The 13,122-nt window shown below is 41.2% G+C and overlaps 1 protein-coding gene across 1 annotated transcript; it reads right to left on the bottom strand.

Moving 5' to 3' along the window:
• Positions 1-2,471: 2,471 nt before the first annotated feature.
• Positions 2,472-7,001, bottom strand: LOC121466093 (cytochrome c oxidase subunit 7A2, mitochondrial). Its single transcript, XM_041679625.1, has 4 exons — positions 6,857-7,001; positions 5,644-5,733; positions 3,393-3,477; positions 2,472-2,655 (listed from the first exon to the last, which is right to left on the bottom strand). The coding sequence occupies exons 1-4, from the start codon at positions 6,872-6,874 to the stop codon at positions 2,597-2,599; spliced, it is 252 nt and encodes an 83-aa protein (XP_041535559.1). The 5' UTR covers positions 6,875-7,001; the 3' UTR covers positions 2,472-2,596.
• Between the last annotated feature and the right edge of the window lie 6,121 nt (positions 7,002-13,122).

The raw sequence follows: 13,122 nt of genomic DNA, 5'->3' as shown, positions 1-13,122 counted from the left end.
AGTTCAAACAGAAGGTAGACAAGAGAGACAGGGATAAATGATTAAGTAGACGGGAAACTGGAGATCAAAGTACAACTGAGTAATCTTCCTAGAAGCCTCACTTACATAGGGGAAGAAGTCTGTAGGGTTTCCTATATGCATATAGGAAACACTATAGCACTATACAATACTATCCAATGTATCACAGTCATGTATTTAATCAAACTGTGAAGATAAAGTATACCTTTTCAATCATGGAAAACTGGACTCAGAATCTTTTTTTTTATTGAGAAAAGAAGAAAAAAAACATAAACAAAAAAACAAGTTTCCACCTCCTCCCAGCCTCCCATTTCCCTCCCCCTCCTCCCACCCTTCCCCTCCTCCCCCAACTCCTCTCCCCCTCTCTCTCCAGTCCACAGAGCAGTCCGGGTTCCCTGCCCTGTGGTAAGTCCTAGGTCCTCCCCCCTCCGTCCATATCTAGGAAGGTGAACATCCAAACTGGCTAGGCTTCCACAAAGCCAGCACATTAAGTAGGATCAAAACCCCGTGCCATTGTCCTTGGCGTCTCATCAGCCCTCATTGTTCGCCATGTTCAGAGAGTCCGGTTTTATCCCATGCTTTTTCGGTCACAGTCCAGCTGGCCTTGGTGAGCTCCCAGTAGATCAGCACCAAATTGCCGGGGAGAAAATTGGGATCTTGGGGGTGGGGTGGGATGGGGGTAAGGGGAGATGGGGAGAGAAAAGGTAGAAGGGAAGGGGGGGGGGGACTTGGGGAAACAGGAGAATTGGGATAAAGGAAAGGTGGATAGGGGAGCACGGAACCACAATTCTTAGTTAAGGGAGCCACTTTAGGGTGGGCAAGAGACTTGACCCTAGAGGGGCTCCCAAGTGCCCAAGATAAGGTTCCCAGTTAGTTCCTTGGGCAGCTGAGGATTGGGAACCTGAAATGACCCTATCCTAGAGCAATACTGACGAATATCTTGCATATCATCATAGAACCTTCATCTGGTGATGGATAGAGATAGAGACAGAGACCCACACAGGAGCACTGGACTGAACTCCCAAGGTCCCAATGAGGAGCAGAAGGAGGGAGAACATGAGCAAAGAAGTCGGGACCACGAGGCGTGCACCCACCCACTGAGACAGTGGACTCAGAATCTTAAACTGCCATTTATTTCAGCTTTATAAAATCGCAGTAGACTACTTCACCCACAAATCCAGATTAGCAGTAACTTCACCTCAAACAGCTTTAGTGTGTTAAATCTGGCAAAGTTATCAGGCCCCAAGCAGAATATTGTGGCATAAGCTTTCAAGGAAATTTTATATAGAGTTGAGCCAAGTGTTTTAAACCTAGGATTCTGCCTCAACTTTGGGAGGTTGAGGCAGAAAAATCCTGAGTCCCAGGGCAACCTGGGCAATACATTGAAACATCGTCTCAGGAAACTGTTTCTTGTACAACTGTTACCAGGTTAAGCAGAGATGGTAAGTTTATGAGGTATTAACATGAAGGTTATAGAACACTACCAAGCTACTTTTCCTCTTAAATGACTTTCATTATCATATTAAGCATTTTAAATCACTTATGAAAATGAACTGAAATCCCCCTTATACAATGCTACCATTCTTTTCAAATTATCATCAGTGGTTCTTTTCACCATGAGACACTGGCTGGGCCCAGGTTCTAAGCCACAGGGGAACTTTCTCCACACTCAGAGACCTCTAATGTTTACTTCCTTCTAAAGCTAGCAAGATACCTACTACAGTCAAACAACCCTTTAAACTCCAGGATCTAAGACTAAAATATCAGCAATTGGTAACCCCTTGAGAAAAATTAATAGCACAAATCTGCATGTTTTTATAGCAAATTTTAATTTGGTTATTTTAAATGTCTCAAGTTTTCCAAATAGTTTTTATTTTTGTCTAGAAATTTAAGTTATAAAAACTTTACTTATAGATTTTTCTTAATTCTGACATAGGTTATTTTTAGAGATTAGCAAGGTCACCCTGTAGAAGGGGGGAAAAAAGCAAGTTTGATTCCCTATAGTCCCCCATAACTTTTATAAGGTTTTTAAGCTTATGCTAAGGATTAGAATAAAATCATAAAAACCCATTCTGCATGTAGTAAGAGTCTTCAGAGGCCTCAAACACTCTAGTTCCCAGACAGAATACACCAACATTTCAGCAAAGACAAAGAAGCGCACACAGGCCCCACCTGCACGCCTCATGCAGCCCAGCATTTTACCCCATGAACACATGGAAGGGGGTAGAGAGCTAAGCAATATCCTTTCAAGGGTCAAGATCAAATCACGTTGAAGACCCTCTAACTAATTCTCAGCTGCTGAAAGCAAAATTTCCTAAATAATGTCACAATGACAGTACTCTGCACAAATTCACAAAGGACGTTTTAAAAATTTTTGTTCCTTATCTAAGATCTCAAGTGCTGACTCAAAACTGTGAGCAGAAATGTCTTCTTAAGAGAAAAAGGAGACAGAGCATGGTAAAGACTGCTTTATTGTTGACAGTTAGTACACGTCAATAAATAGGTCAGTTACTCATCAGATTCCTGGTCCATCAAGCGCTGAATGCAATCGAACCATGTGAAGCCTGGGATGACGAAGTCAGTTCTGCTTCTTGGGAAATGAAGCCATGGCTAACTGATAGATGGCGTATGCTGTTCCTGAGAAACACACAGAAACATACTAAGGATTCTGAGACTTTGGTACATACACTCAATATTGCAGCTCAAATGTTAATTTGCCATTAAGACAAGCTTAACGGCTGGGAATACAGCTCAGAGGTAGGGTGTTTGATTTCTAGTGAGAACACACACACACAAGCCTCAATCAAACATAAAAATGTTTTGATAGATGGTGAAATTTTAAAACTTAAAACAGTTTTCATCATTACTTCATTTCTATTTATTCTTTTTTTTTGTTTTGTTTTGTTTTTGTTTTTCGAGACAGGGTTTCTTTGTGGCTTTGGAGCCTGTCCTGGAACTAGCTCTGTAGACCAGGCTGGTCTCGAACTCACAGAGATCCGCCTGCCTCTGCCTCCCGGGTGTTGGGATTAAAGGCATGAGCCACCATAAAGGTAGATATGTCACAATATTCTTCAACCTAACGAGTGCAAATTTTTTAAAGCTCCTACTACTGGAGGCAGGGCAGTATGAATGTCTGGGGAGAGGGGGTTGAGAACTAGAGACACTCATAGTAGGCTATCTCTATCAGAGCTTAACCACATACCTGCCAGGTCATGCCTGTTTGAGAGGTTAAAATGCTCTTGGGTAGTATACTCTAACTTGCTTATCTGAGGTGCAGTGAGACGGCATACACACAGACTGCCCACAATAAACACTGCCACAGCAGAAACAAGCTGTCACTGATGCTCCTGTCCTGCAAACACTCAATGTCTTACCACCAACTGTCAGAGCCATTGTGAGTCTGTAGAGGAGGGCATCAGCGGCCCCGCCCTTCAGATGCACTGGGATTCCATTATCTTCCTGGGTTAAAAAGAAGAAAAAAAAGACATTGATATATCTGTCACTTGTTTGCTGTTAAGAATCAGAATATTAATTATTCATATAAATTCCAACAGCTCCTGACACTCCCAGAATTTAAATAATTTAAGAGGCTTACAATTTTTACTCTTTATTATTTTACAATTACAAACAAGTAAAACACAGCCAACCCTTTCAAACTAATTTGAGACCTAATGAGGTCTTCTTGAGGAGTATATAAACTTCAGAGCAGGAAAACAGTCCTTGAATTCAACAATGTAAATATAAGATAACAGCCCATTGATCACTAGGAAGTTTTTCCCCCTCTTATAAAAGGCGGGGGCAAGGGGCTTTGGCTTATAACATTAGTCGAGCAGCTTTTATATCCACTTAAGATTTTTATTTTTATAAAACATACATAATACTTTTACTACTAAAAAAAAAACTTTTACTACTTAAAATTCTACTCAGGAAAAAAATTATAAATCACAATAAAACAAAAACCATTCGCAATCTAATTACTGATAAAGGTTAAGTGCTCTGTTCCACTCGGCCTTTCCCCAAGACACACCAACCATTAACAGTAGTTAGTATATAGCACCAGTTTTAATTCATATATATATATATATATATATATATCAATTCTAAGTTATATGTACTTACTATGCAAAAGGCATTATGCTATACACTGATGTTATACGCTATTTTCAAAAACAGTTTCTTAGTCCACTTAAATTTCTCTTCAATGGCTACATATTCTACCAGCTGAAAATGTCTTAACTGAATTAGCCAATCTTTTAGTAATTTCTAGGTTGGGTTCCTTAACATCTTTTATCAATTTTCTTACACATATGCATGTATTCTAAAGTGCCCTACAGAGGGCTTCTTAGATGAAAGGGCATGTGATTAGTTTACAATATTTCAAATACCAGCTAAAGCTAAACATCTGTCCCTAGTATACTACTGCTTGTCTTGTATGAAAATCCTGTGAATGGTCTGTCTTTCTCCCAAACCTGGCAAACACAATCTATTTTAAATCTTTCTATTTAGATTGAAGGGAGTGGGGTTGTCACTCACAATCGGTTTGCTTTAAGAAAACTCAGTTTCAAGAGCTGACCTAAAAGCTATAGTTTTTTCAGTCCTTTTTTTAAATATTTACTTATTTATTATGTATACAATATTCTGTCTGTGTGTCTGCCTGCAGGCCAGAAGAGGGCACCAGATCTCATTTCAGATGGTTGTGAGCCGCCATGTGGTTGCTGGGAATTGAACTCAGGAGCTTTGGAAGAGCAGGCAATGCTCTTAACCACTGAGCCATCTCTCCAGCCCCGTTGTTCAGTTCTAAAACAGTTAAAGCCAGGGTAATACAGCTTTAATCTATAAAACTGTAAAGACAATGACAGGGTTACAACCATTTCTTGGTGACACTCATATGGTCATACAGCCAAGATGCTGTATAAGTCTGTGCCCAGAAAAGGGCTGGAAAAACAGTACTGGCAGCCTCCATGGCTTTGAAGGAACCACCACAAGGCAATACTTTTCTGCTCCACCAGCAATAGGGGCCAGAAGGGGTCCCTCATCTAGATCTCCAGAGATGTCACATTCTGGCTCAAAAGAAAGGTGTAGTCAAACCTCTACAGTTTCCCAATCCACTAGCATTTCTTACAGACCTGTAGTTCTTTGAATACCAATGATATAATCATACTTTGAAAAACTGCTTATCTATTCCACCTCTTTACAGCAATAAATCATATAGTTTTAGGTATTGATTTCTCTCGTCGGGTCTTCTGAAGTTTCTTTAGAAACCTTCCCCACCTAAGATACTATATACTCTTTCCTGAAGGTATCTTATAACATCTACTGAATTTCTGCAATATACACTTTTGGTTCTAAGCCTTTTCTTATAGTTTATTTTCTTACACCTATTATTTCCCAAAGAATGGCAATTCATCACAAATTACACACACTTACACACATATACAGACACACATTCAAAGATCTATGCATTTTTCCCACCTCCCGAGGTACTTGCTGGATACAGCAAATAGAGAGTCCCATATGCTCAAGCTAATACAAAAGAGGCTCTAAGATGCAGACCTCTGAATTTACTCCCTAAATCCACCTTCTGAGCTCTATTACAAGTAATGATCACCTAAAATATTTTGGTACCTGAAACAGCTTTTGTTTCTCTGGAACTTTATTTTCAAAATTCCTCCGTGAAGTAGTGCTGATGGTCCTCTGGGCAATCTGACGGAGGGCCTGAAGCAGAAATTCACATCTAGTAACCAAGCCTAAAGAAACCTTCAAATTGCCAATCCTTCACACTTTGAAAGGAAACTGAGCTTTAAGCCATATTTAACTCACCAGAGATAAAGACCAGGACCAGCACCCGGGCTTTCCAGATGCTGTCTAGCCTCTGCTCTGTGCTTCACACTATAATCTGCATTCTCCAGAAGCCATTGCCTACACAACCTGTACCTAAAGTCAATCAGTAGTATTTTTTTGTTGATCAAAGCACAGGGAAATAAAGAATAAATAATAGACTATATTAAACCATTCTCATTTTGTATTCACCTATGTTAAAAAAATATCTATTACTTGACCATAATTGGGATTAAGGATGTAACCACTGACAGGCTTTTTCTTTCCTTTTTTTTTTTGCTTTTGGCTACCAGAATGATACTTATTAAAAATTATTTTGGAGTGGAGGGAACATGCCAGCCAAGTTCCCCACCAGCTACATTCCTAGCTATTGAAGAAAATTTTAATGGGGCGTAAGTCTTGTTTAAATGTAGGTTTATTTGAATCAGTAAACACGCATTTCACTTTCTAAATGGTATCGATAAGTTATTAAAACTGTTAAATAATTATAAAAGATAATAAAATCGCATCTTTTCAAATTCCGGAAAAATATTTCACAAGCTCAAAGCAAGAAGTGTTAAAAGGCAATTCAGAAACGCTATTACACTTCAGTCGTGAATATCCATTAAATCCCAACCAAAACTGAATAATTTAGCTCTTTAGCTTACTTAGAACCATGTAAATTTATGTCTTTCCATTATGTCACAAAATAAAATAACAACAAAAAGGCACTTTTCTGCCTAGTGTTTCAGGTGTCAAAAATCCCCCGCACTGGAGCCTACAATCTCATCAATAATCACCAGTTAACGGTAGTGAGCGGGAAAGCAAATTTGGTCACGCTCTTCCCTGAACGTCTGCCCGGCAACGACCAGGGGAGAGAAGTCGGAAAGGTCAGAGGAAAAGGACGCGGCCAAGGTGACTCCGCACCTGTCTCCTGCCCCACTTCCAGCACGGCTTTCTGTCGGGGTCCCTGAGCCTCCGCCCCGACACCCCAGACCAGCCAAGCCCCAAAGCTACTTACCAGCAGATTCCGCAACATCTTGGCTCAGCTGCTGCCCACCAACCGAGACTACTGAACGCCAAAAATCGGAAATCACCAGGCCGGAAACGGAACTCCCTCCCGGCGCTGCGCGTGCGTCCAGTAAGAGCGCTCGTTCCTGGAGGGGGAGGGGCTCGCGCTCCAGACCATAGAGAGCAGAAGCTGAAATAGAGCGGCTGCTCCCAGCGGCCGCTCTAGCCCCGGCCCTCCGGTCCGTCTGCACCACTTGTCTAGGCACTGCGGGGCCAGCAGCCGGGACTGGGTCAGAGGAAAGCACACGCCGCCCGCGACCGGAGGGCGTCACGTCTGCAGCCTTCACTCTTTGGTGAAGCCAGGCTTTCCGGAAATTAGCTTGCCTTTTGAGCAGGCCTTTGAGCTGCTGTTTACGGACTGAAAGAACAATGGATGACCAGGCTACGTCATGCAAGCTTAAAAAAATACAAAAGCTTCTCGACACGAATACAGTCCAGTTTGGGGGTTTTCCACAGATGAAAGTGGGGAGTGTGTCTTTGTGCTGAGAACGTACTGGAAAAAAGCAGTGTTGATATCCACAGGTATCTAGCACTTTCTCGCGCTAACCTTCGCGTGCTGGAAGCGCTTGCCGTGTTCCCAGACTGTGAAATTGGCTTCATTATGAGTCTAGGAAAATGCTGAAAAGAGGGGAGTATATTTTTAATTGAGGTTCAACACAAACACCGACTGCTTTTTGCTTTCTCAGATGGAGTTGTGTATTTTAAATAGGCTGTCGGCGTTTTGCATCGGTCTTAATTATTCCTCCTTAGAGCTGCCTTTATTCTCTCTTCTCATCCACATATATGTACAAGCAAAAACAATCTTCCCAGCATTACAGCAAATGTCTTTCCGCCCCTTTGCAAGCTTAGAAATGATCTCATTGCCATTTCAGGTAAAAGCTAATGATAAATGGATTCAACAATAGGAAATAAAAACTGGTAACGCTTAGTTCCTTCAAATCCCAAGGTATTTTTTCATAAGCTACTGAAGGGGCTCTAGCAGGCCCAAACATGGCTCTGGCAGGCCTTGCCCTTCCACCATTCCCTCTTCCTTGCTAAAAATTGTTTAGATTTTTTTTTTTTTTTTTTTTTTACTTCAAGACAGGTTTCTCTGTGTAACAGGCTTGGCAGTCCTGAAACTCACTTAGTAGGTCTTGAACTCACAGGCATCCAAGTGCTGGGATTAAAGGTGAATTACATTCTTAAAGTTAGCCACTAAGGTCTATTACTTGGCCCCTTCCTCCTCCTAAGGCTGACTACCAAGGTTCAGCTATCAGGTATTGAACTCCAGCAATCAAAACTCCCTTTAGGCTCATCTAATTAGCACACCCAATAAAGATTAAACACCTCCGCCTAACAGGGGTTCCCCCTTTACCTTTATAGAATACTGTCATTTGCCTATGGCCACATCTGTCTCCTCTCTACCCAAAAGCAGTCCTCTTTTCCTCTGGGACAAATATTCCTTTCTCTCTCCCTTGTTCCTTTCCCCTTCTCCCTCGTCCTTTATCTCCTGTCTTTGTCTCTTATTCCCTGCTTTGTCCCTCTGGAGGAAATAATCTCCTTTGTGTTGAGAACTTGGTCTTGGGGTGTCTTGTGCCAATGCTTATCCTTTTATTCTTTTATCTGCTCTGTTAATTTGCCCAAGTTACCTAACACGGTCCAGTTTTTCTTCTTTACCAGGTTTATAAACACCCATCACGACCAACTTATTTTTTACCGCCTCTGAATTATTCAATGTAACCAAATCTTTGAGCATAATTAACATACATACCAATAGTTGGGGGTGTGGAGAATTTTCTACATTTATTTTCTGTAGTTGGAATTCATTTGTTTGTGTGTTTTTTCATTTTACCACGGGCTATAAATTTCCCCAGGAAAGACTGTATACTTACCATTCCCCTAGCACTATTAAATTAAAGGCAGACCCACTAGCCAACAGTGAATACATACTGTTTGACAGACCTAGGAATACTGATTGTCCAAAAAGAACCACGAGTTCACATTAAAAGGACCTACTGTAGATACAGATCCTCACAGCCCTGTCACTTAGGAGTACAATTTTTTTCTTGCTGGATCATTCCATAAGCAAACATGTTCCAAGGAAGGAAGGAAGGAAGGAAGGAAGGAAGGAAGGAAGAAGAAAGCACATATACAAAGCGAAACAATGTTTCTATCCCATTCTCATCTTTAGAAAAGACTTTTTAAACTTGTGTGCCCTTTCTTTGGTACTAGTATTTTTCTAAATTCCATTTTAGACAAGCATCTGCATTACCAGCAACAGATAACACAGCTGTCATTCCCTGTAGAGTTTATTTTAATTTGGAAATAAACCAACAAGGCAACCTGAGTTTGAAATAAGGGGCTTTTAAGTTAGGCTTCCATGCACAACTCTCCTGAAGTCCTATTTTACGCTGCTCCTCGTAGTTTTTGATGGACTCCGCATGCTTTCAACAGCAAAATTTGAAAGTGTCCTATAACAGCACATTAAAAACAAATACCTTGCAAAACCAGTAGTTTGTGACTTACTTAATTTAAGCAGCTGAAAAGCTTGGGGTTTCTAGAGTAATTCACAATAATCAGTCTATCCAGCAATCCATGGAGAGTAGTAGGAAACTCCTTGGGGAAGGGGTGTGTGTAGCCCAGTAGAGTCTGGGCACAACCCCCAGTATCCATTCCACCCCGAACAACAAATGGAGATCCAGGTTTCTATGGAATAATTACTAGTTTTGTAATTCCATGTTATTCATTCTTCAAGAGAAAGAGTAGATAACTTAGAGTTCAGGAGAGATATCAACAAATACACATAAAGATCACTGTAAAGATGGAAGTGAAGATGGTAACTTCCTAGAAGGCATAGTAGTGCACATCTTAATCCTAACACTCAAGAGGCAAAGGCAGGTAGAGTTCTGATTCTAAGGGCAACCTGGTCTACATGTAGAGTTCAAGGTCATCCAGGGCTACACAGTAAGACACTGTCTATAATAAATAAGACATAAAAGTGCTTCTTTTGTTCCAGAACACAATCTCTAAAACTCCCAATATAGCCAGTATAATTGACCCCTTGTCAGCTTGACACATAAGCACATCACCATTAGGTCATGACCTTTCCTTTCTTGTTCATCCCCAAAAATCTCAAGGTAATATCAACATCACAATATAAAACATTACAAATTTTTGTTTGGTGTGTGTGTGTGTATGTGTGTTAAGACAGTCTCTCTTTCTCTCTCTCTCTGTGTGTGTGTGTGTGTGTGTGTGTGTGTGTGTGTGTGTGTGTGTTTTGAGATAGGGTTTCTGTTTAACAGCCCTGGCTGTCCTGAAACTCTACCTCCCAAGTGCTGGGATTAAAAGCATGCACCATCACTCAGGACTTAAAACATTCCAGCATTAAAAATTCCTACAGTCTTTAAAAATGCAAACACTTGAAAGTTCAAGGTCTCTTTAAAATATCCAAAACTTTCTAAAACTCCAAAGTCTCTTTAAAGTTCAAAGTATCTCAACTGTTGGACACCTGTAAAAATAAAATCAAAATACTTTCCTATCCCATGAAGCAATAACCAGGGCCCAGTCACAATCAAAAACAAAACCAAAGTCCAACAGTATAAACTTTAATGTCAGAATTCTGGGATTTACTCATGATCTTCTGGGCTTCAAAGAACTTGGCAGTGACATTTCTCTAACTCTGTCACACAAAATTCATAAACTGTCTCCTAGGAGGCACAAGCCCAAGCAGTTTCACTCCATGGATGCTGCTTTCCTTGATGGTCATCCCAACATAGTGACATCTCCAAAATACTGGGTTCTCTATTGCAACTGGGTTGCAGCTTTATTAGGAACCTCACCTGGGCTCTTTTCAGGGACTCTGACCTTACTACATGGTGCTACAACTAAACTTCCGTCCATAACCTTATCAGTCCTAGGGCTTCTAGGACTACACATTCACCAATGGCCTCTGCCAGTACCAAGTCTCAGCTGCTCTCCATGACCCCTCTGTCTTCAAGACCAGAGCCACCTGGGAAACTCTTGCACAAGTTGGCTGCCAAAATGAGATGCATTCTTGGCCCTCTCTGAAATACGGGTCTTGTGGGCTGATTCCAAGGAACTGTTGCTGCCCCCCATTACCCCTCCAGGATCTATGTCAGATGTAGATAGAGCAGGCTAGCCTTGAACTCATAGAGGGTTAGGATCCTTCTGCCACTGCTTCCTGAGTGCTGGCATTAAAAGTTGTGCCATCAAGTCCAGCTACTGGTCTCTTCTTAATTACCACCAATTTTTCAACTGATAATCAGCATCAACTATCCTAGTACAGCTAAGGCTTTTATTTGGTGGTACTGGTCACTTGTTAATCGCAGCCAACACTTAAGTTCCAACTGATCAGGCTCAAGAGTCTTTAAGAGACTCTCAAAACTTCTCTCTGAATTTTTTTAAAATATTTATTTATTATGTATACAATATTCTGTCTGTGTGTATGCCTGCAGGCCAGAAGAGGGGACCAGACCCCATTACAGATAGTTGTGAGCCGCCATGTGGTTGCTGGGAATTGAACTCAGGAGCTTTGGAAGAGCAGGCAATGCTCTTAACCTCTGAGCCATCTCTCCAGCCCCTCTGAATTTTTTACAACCCAGGCCTTCATTGTCTTCATTACTCCACTTCCAAGCTGGCATACAACAGTCCACTAAGCTCTCAGTACTAAACAGTTTTTCTAGTCCAAAGTTCCAAAGTCCCCTCAGAATCCTGCCCCAAAACATGGCCAAGTCTATAAATATCCTCACTATCTGGTACAAATTTGTGTCTGAGTTTCTACTGATGGGATAAAACTCCATGACCAAGAGCAGCTTGCAGAGGAGTTTATTTCAGCTTAGATTTTCACATTACAGTCCATCACCAAGGGAAGCCAGGGGAGGAACTAACAGGGCAGGAACCTGAAGTTGGGACCTGAGCCAAGGACAGAGGAGTCCTGCTTAAGCTCCTCATGACTCGCTCAGTTTGCTTTCTTATATATACCCAGAAATAGCACTGCCCACAGAGGCTGGGCCCTCTCCACATGGGATTGGTATGTAAAATACGATTGTTTTAAAAAAAATAAAATAAAAACAAAATAGCCCAAAGCCAGTCTGGTGGTGGCATTTTCTCAACTGATGTTCTCTTCCCAAATGACCTTAGCTTGGGTAAAGTTGACAAAAATCTAGCCAAAATACCTAGGTTGGTATAATTTTTCTACATGCTTTTCATCCATCTCTTCTTTTACTTCTCAAAACAAAATGTCAAGTAGGTGAGGAAATCCCAATTTTACAAACAGGAGACAAAGCAATCTAAACATACAGCTTGTAAGTGCTCAATCATCTATGGATCCACCTTTAGACTTTGTTTGTTTGTTTGTTTGTTTTTCGAGACAGGGTTTCTCTGTGGCTTTGGAGCCTGTCCTGGAACTAGCTCTTGTAGACCAGGCTGGTCTCGAACTCACAGAGATCCGCCTGCCTCTGCCTCCCAAGTGCTGGGATTAAAGGCGTGCGCCACCACCGCCCGGCCCCACCTTTAGACTTTGTATCGAATCTTTCAGACAGTGAACCGAATGCAGCACAATTCTGACATGCAAGGCTAACTCTAAATTGAAAATGAAAAGGCAAACTACTGCTTTATAAGCTTCGGTGTAAAGGAAAGCAAGCAAACTCCAGGAATTAGTATAGAGTTTTGGTTCTCAAGTGGGGAGATGGAGAAGCTCAAATGTAACTTGACACATACTTGTAAAACTGTACTTCTACATTTCTGGTGCTTGAAATAACATGGCATGTCGGGCCTGAAAAGGTGCGAAGAGTGAGTTAATTTTCATTACCAAGACAGCAAAGATGGTGCCTGACCTCAGGAGTTTCTCCTGCTTCCTCCTACTGCAGTAAAAGAAGACGAGAGGAAAGGGCACAAGAGAAACTGACAGACACATCACCCTAGACCAATCTCAAAATATCCTAAGTAAAATAAATTAGTTTCAAAAGGTTGCATAGTATTGTACTGTTTTATACTACTACTGAAGACAGATGCATGTAGACCATATTGGTGGTTTCCAGGGGAAAGGGCACACAATGAGGATATGGTTCACAAGAGTTATTGGACATAGTGACCTGTTTGGCACCCTATTGGGAAGATAAAACTCACATAAGTATACAAAGCAGGAAAAAAAGTAATGTTTACCATAAAATCTTAAAAAAGTTTAAGCCCCCAAAAGGCAAGGAGATTATTGATTTC

Source organism: Microtus oregoni, unplaced genomic scaffold (genome assembly GCF_018167655.1).
Source record: "Microtus oregoni isolate MIOR12 unplaced genomic scaffold, Mior012 000032F_ref0000030, whole genome shotgun sequence".
In the NCBI taxonomy this organism is placed as follows: domain Eukaryota; kingdom Metazoa; phylum Chordata; class Mammalia; order Rodentia; family Cricetidae; genus Microtus; species Microtus oregoni.
Note: the sequence above shows the minus strand (reverse complement) of the source record. Positions and strands in the feature narration are given on the sequence as shown.

What these genes read in the sequence shown, in the direction of transcription:
- LOC121466093 (XM_041679625.1), bottom strand. An exon ending in AGAAACAAAAGCTGTTTCAG is followed by an intron (nt 3,478 to 5,643) that starts GTACCAAAATAT and finishes TTTTTAACCCAG; the next exon opens with GAAGATAATGGAATCCCAGT. An exon ending in AATGGCTCTGACAGTTGGTG is followed by an intron (nt 2,656 to 3,392) that starts GTAAGACATTGA and finishes TGTGTTTCTCAG; the next exon opens with GAACAGCATACGCCATCTAT.